We start from the raw sequence: 5,771 nt of genomic DNA on the forward strand, positions 1-5,771 counted from the left end.
AAATACTTTTATGCTTTAACATAATCAAATGGGTTTATCAAATGCACATTCCTTAAATAACCCAAAAATACTTACAAGTGGAGAACTTTCATGTACTATTTTTGACAAGGCAAGTTGAGTATTAGATCATAAATAATGAAAATGGACATTGAATTTTTTATTTTTTTTTTAAATATATACAGAGGATACATGTAGATCTATTCACTCATCTAGTGAGCTAATATTTTATGATCTTAATAAATGCATCCTCAAGATGATCTCATGTACCTTTGATTTCATTTGGCAGCCTAGTGTTTGCAAAATTATTGACACAAATAATATGACTAAGGATGCAACTTTCAGACTGCAACTTTCAGACTAACTCATTAAGGCTATTCACCTTAATAATTTCAGGATATTCACATTCAGGCCTTTGAAAATTATTGTTTATTAATTGGGATAAAAATCGAACATTTTGTAGCTCATGTTCATACTCAAAATAGACTTGGAGAATCAGTTATTAAATGCTTTTAGTTGATAGCAAAACCACTATTTGTAAATATAATATTGTCTATTAGCATCAAGATCATGGTACTTTACATATAGCATCATTGGATTATCTCGGACCTTCTAATTATAGTAATACTCGCTGTTACAATTAGTTTTTGATCATGAACTAAATACTATTCCTTTGTAATTTTTCTTTTAAATTGTATACGTGCCATTAGTACCTACCTTGACCCCCAAAAAGATAAGAACATTATATATGACTATATAGCAGTTAACAGTTGATATATATTCCATCTATTCCATGCTCTTTGTCATGTCAACATCCCAGCTATGAAATTACAAATAATTTAGGTTAGGTTTGCACCTAATAAACACTGTCAAATACTCCCATCTGTATAGTGAATGAAATACAGAAAAGAACAAATACCAACTACGATTTAATGTTGTCACATAATTAAAACAGTAGAACTTTAGAGCAGTAAGGGATTAACCCTCGCAAAGTCATAAGATCATACAACCCCAAAAAATCAAGAAACAAAGACAAAAAAACAGTACAAAGAACCTCTTGCGAATGAATGGATGTGGTTGCCACATTCTTCATCATTTCCCATTGTACATATAGATATTCTGTTATATGTTTCTGAAGAGAATCAATTACTTCCTCAAGCTGTGCAATATGTACTCAGCATACAAATCCCTGCACAAGCGTAACGACAATGCCAACGGGTCAGCATCTTTAAAGCATAAAACATTTGCTTAAAGTTAAGCCAGTATATATTTCTTTTTTAAAAGGCAGCCTAGTGCTCTAAAGATCCCTCCATGAGAGTGGTTCGAGGAAGGACCGAACCACAAGGGTTTATTGTAAGCAGTCTTATCCTGCATTTCTGCAAGAGATTGTTTCCACGACATGAACCTGTGACCTTTTGGTCAACGGGAACAACTTTTCCATAAGCCAATAATAAGCATATGGCAAAAAGGTAGAAAAGAATCAGTTAATGAATGTAGAAACAGGGATGAACGTCAAGAGCTACAATATCATACATGGAGTACTGAATGGCGTCGACAGCAGTAGTTGGAGGCAGAAAATCGTCAACCGCAACCTCTTTGTTTTCGTTCTTCTTGTCTGAAAACAGGTTAAGAAATTCCTTAGAGGCAACGCTCTACAGATTCATCTAAGGGAGTTGTTAATTAGAAATTAATAAGGATTAAGGAGGTTACAGTCTTCAAAAAAGCGACGAATTTCAGCCAGGCGGTGAGGGGGAAGCTGCTTTATATCAGTGTAGTGGCGATATTCTGGATCATCAGCACACACTGCTATGATCTTATCATCTTTCTCACCCTGAAGTTATGAAGAAAAATTTGTCATTAAAAGTCTCGTCTACAAAGAGGAAGTAATTGTTTGGGACAAAAATAGGAACCTGATCAATCATAGGCATCAGACCTATCGCCCTAGCTCGAAGGAAACAGCCTGGGATGACAGGTTCCTGTTGGAAAAATTAAAGCCGATTTCTGTTACAATCAGTCCTAGTCAAAATGCAATAGAAACTTTGCAATTTTTTATGTCTTATACATTCATTTACCTACCTGCATGAGGACTAGCACATCCATTGGGTCATTATCTTCACACAGTGTTCGAGGAATGAATCCATAGTTCTGAGGGTAAACCACTGAAGAATATAGGATGCGATCAACCTGGTCATACATGAAAAAGACTTGGATTGAAGGGTGATTCACAAAGCTGCTATCAAAAAAACAACTATTCAACCAAACCAAGGTTAAAATTAAGCAGAGAGCAAAATACTCATCTCCTCAGAGGATCGCTTAGAGCTACCTTAATTTAGATCATCGTACTATATACCTTAATAAGACCGGTTTTCTTGTCCAACTCATATTTGACTTTGCTTCCTTTTGATATCTCAATGACCTGCATGAACGCATTGTGAAGATCACAATAACACCAAATTAGGGTTTCCATACAAACAGAAAATATAGTAATAAACCCTTTCTCATTTTTCTAGACCTTTTTACATGAAAGACTTAATGATCCCAATAAGCCAAAATCCCCACAATTGAGATAAACAAACAAAAGGAATGAAGACGTTGTCAACTGTCATTTTTCTCAAGACAGCAAAGACATGGAAGCAATATGCAGCTTATGACCATCTTTTGAAACCAAATACTAAAATTAAAGTGGTGGATGGTAGGGGATCCAGATTCTAGTAGGATGCATGGATTGTCATACTACTCAACTGATTGTGTGCAATGATCTTTACAGTTTTCCATAATACCAGTAGCCTTGCGTCCCTTGCTGGAATGGTAATAGCTAGTGTCTCAACATTTAAAACCATTTTTCTAATCAGGAAATTCCAAGATTGGATCACCTGCTACAAGATCTGGATAAGTCGACTTTAATAACTGATGAAGCAGATCAATTGATCTGGCTGAGGCAAAAGATTGGTGTTTTTTCGGTAAGCTCTTGCTAAGTGAGTTTGACAAGGTGCTGCACAATAATCTCAACGTGCCTAGGAAGATGATGTGGAAAAACTAGAGCTCCTAAAGGAGCTGCCTGCCTTATGCTCTTGTTAGCTAATGGTGCTTGTCTGGCCCAAAGCAATTTACAGAGGAGGAATGAGCATTTGCCGCAGATGCTACTTATGCAACAAGGAGGAAGAGTCAGCAGCTCTCTTTTTGCATTTCATAGTGGCAAGGCAACTATGGAATCTAGCTTTTAATCTTTTCGACTTGTCTTTTTTCATGCTTTCACTTTGAAAGACCAGTTGACTGTTTGGGACGAATGGGATCAGGAAACCAGCAAGAAGTCGGTCGGTTACAGTGCTTGCTTTATCTATTGGGTTTTGTGGACTGAAAGAAATGCTAAGTGTTTGAAGGGAAAGTTGTATCTTTATAAATGTTAAAGTATATATGTCTTCAATCTTTGGATTTTTGGTGCGACTTACGAGATGTAAGGGATGAAAACAGTATGTTAGACTTCATCGAAACACTACAGGAAGTGATTTCTGTATAGTTAGGTGCCCTTCTTTTTGCTTTGGCAGAGGAGATTTCTGACTTCTACCTCCAGAGCACTTTTCTTACCGTTTTGCTGTTTATTTCAATAATATACTCAGTTAGTAGTTCAAAGAGAAAAACATTTAATGACATATAAGAGGTGCACATATATCTAGCTGAATTAGAAGGAAAATTGCTCTAATTCCAATTTTCTTCTTCTATATTGATAGCTTTCACATTATGCATAGATGATATTCGTGCTTTCATCATATAATCAAATGAGTGATACCAAAATTTCCTGTTACAGCAAGATATAGAAGATTACACTATTTAAGTCACAATTCTAGTTAATTTCCCAACTTAAAAGAAAAAGAAGTGCCCAGGCTGTGGATTCTAGTCAGCTGCGCATTAGTTTGAACTTACATTTGAGACTCGAAGAAATTAAACAGGGATATACATAAGGATTTACTATACTTACAACATTGAAAACGCTTGGAGCTTCAGGTCCTACAAAATAAAAAGCAACAAATGGGGAATGATTAGATCTTGACAGCTGCTAAATTTGTGAAATTCTGAATGATGAAAAATATAGCAGTAGCTAGATACCTATCTCGAGATCATGCCATGGATGGGCAGCAACAGATCTCCTAGACAAAGATGACAGAATCCTCTCATTCAAACGAGGGGCACGTCTTTGTCCAGATTCATTGTCATTTTCGTTGCTCATCTTTTACAATTTCTGGTAAAACCTGAAAGAAAGAAAATGGACAACAGCTCTTTAGGTTCATTTCATGAAAACGTAGAGCTCAAAGGAAGGAGGATTGCCCAAGCCTTATAAGATCTCAAGATTTCACTCACTCCCCAAATGTAAGGGACCATATCAGGCCTAACTCTATTAACATGTCAAATTAGGCCTTAAACCTAACTCACATCCCAAAAGCTAGCTCAAAAGGAAAGACATTGCTCAAGCCTTTTAAAGAGTCCAAGATTCTACCCATTCAATGACTGGGGACATTCCATTCGCCAAAATGCATATTCTATCAGAACTTAAGTTATGAACTTATGATCTTATAAGAAATAGTAATACAATTTAGGATTGAAGAAGTAAAAAAACGCAGGTGCGATGCGAATATACTTCCATATTGCAAAGCAATTGAAACTACAAAGTTCATATTAGCTGCACCCTGCTTCTTTACCGTATAGAAATTAGGGTGTGGGAATCAGATCAAAGCAAATTTCATGAACAGTGAAGGTAAAAAAAATTGTGTATAGATGATCAAACAAAACTAGAATGGAATCTGGAGGCTTGCCTGGTATTAGACTATTTTTCCTCTTACAAACTAGATCACCTAGCGGCTAAACCAATTTAATGCATTAATTAATAAAGTCTTGGCCATGAGCATATTCACAACCCCACACAATATGGGGGCGCCACATCGGACCTAACGGACCTGATTCTCATACTTTGGGGCAACTCACAATCCAAAAGCTAGCACAGTTCTAAGATAATTAAATGTCGTTTGACATTCCGTTGACCATACACAGTTATAAGATCTTTTGTATCTACCGATGGCTGATTAATCATCACATAACTAAATCGATCCAAGTATAAAACTAACACATGAACAAACAATCCCAAATAGAGTTACATGAAAATAAATGCATATGGAGATAGAAATAGTTTACCTTGTATTGAACGAAGAAAGAAGAAGAGAAAAACAAATTGCAGGTGACGTAGAGAGAAAGGATCAATGAAAAGGTTATTACAAAACAAACAGTATATGTATATATATAAGTGGGAAATAGATGTGAAAGTGGGGTTGGTTTCCACGTGTAGTAGACGTGGTGGTGGAGATGTCCGATTCTTTTTCCTTGAACCTTTCAACAAACATTCAATGAGTGCTCTCCTTTATTTCCCACTCTCCCTCCCTTCATTTTCGATCTGTGTGTTCGGTGTGAAAGACGGGTCACGCTTTCTGTCACTTCTGCTTCTTCTGCATGTTGCCTGCATGAATTAAATACTTTTTTTTTTTTTCGTTTTTACTTGTTATATTTTTATTTATAAAAATTAGTTTAATTAAATTTAAAAATTAAACAATTACATATTATAAGAAAATATTATAAATTGTAATTCTTCTGATATTGATATAATGAAAAGCTATATTTTTAAATGCTAATCAAAGTTCATGTGGTTTAATTTCGAGAAGCGAAATCATTAAAAAAAAAAAAATTAACGAAGAGAGTATCAAAATAAATTTTGAAAAAATTAAGAGATA

At 35.4% G+C, this 5,771-nt stretch overlaps 1 protein-coding gene across 2 annotated transcripts; it reads right to left on the minus strand.

The window, feature by feature from the left end:
* Positions 1–754: 754 nt before the first annotated feature.
* On the minus strand, positions 755–5,482 carry LOC107851159 (soluble inorganic pyrophosphatase PPA1). Of its 2 annotated transcripts, none has more exons than XM_016696082.2 (9): positions 5,182–5,482; positions 4,102–4,244; positions 3,974–4,002; positions 2,348–2,413; positions 2,074–2,181; positions 1,908–1,973; positions 1,708–1,828; positions 1,531–1,612; positions 755–1,186 (listed from the first exon to the last, which is right to left on the minus strand). In XM_016696082.2, the coding sequence occupies exons 2-9, from the start codon at positions 4,220–4,222 to the stop codon at positions 1,144–1,146; spliced, it is 636 nt and encodes a 211-aa protein (XP_016551568.1). In that variant the 5' UTR covers positions 4,223–4,244; positions 5,182–5,482; the 3' UTR covers positions 755–1,143. The 2 variants fall into 2 exon arrangements, with proteins under 2 accessions (XP_016551568.1, XP_047257062.1); XM_047401106.1 differs by lacking the exon at positions 5,182–5,482 and adding an exon at positions 4,806–5,112.
* Positions 5,483–5,771: the final 289 nt, after the last annotated feature.

This window comes from Capsicum annuum, chromosome 12 (assembly GCF_002878395.1).
Source record: "Capsicum annuum cultivar UCD-10X-F1 chromosome 12, UCD10Xv1.1, whole genome shotgun sequence".
Classification (NCBI taxonomy): Eukaryota; Viridiplantae; Streptophyta; class Magnoliopsida; order Solanales; family Solanaceae; genus Capsicum; species Capsicum annuum.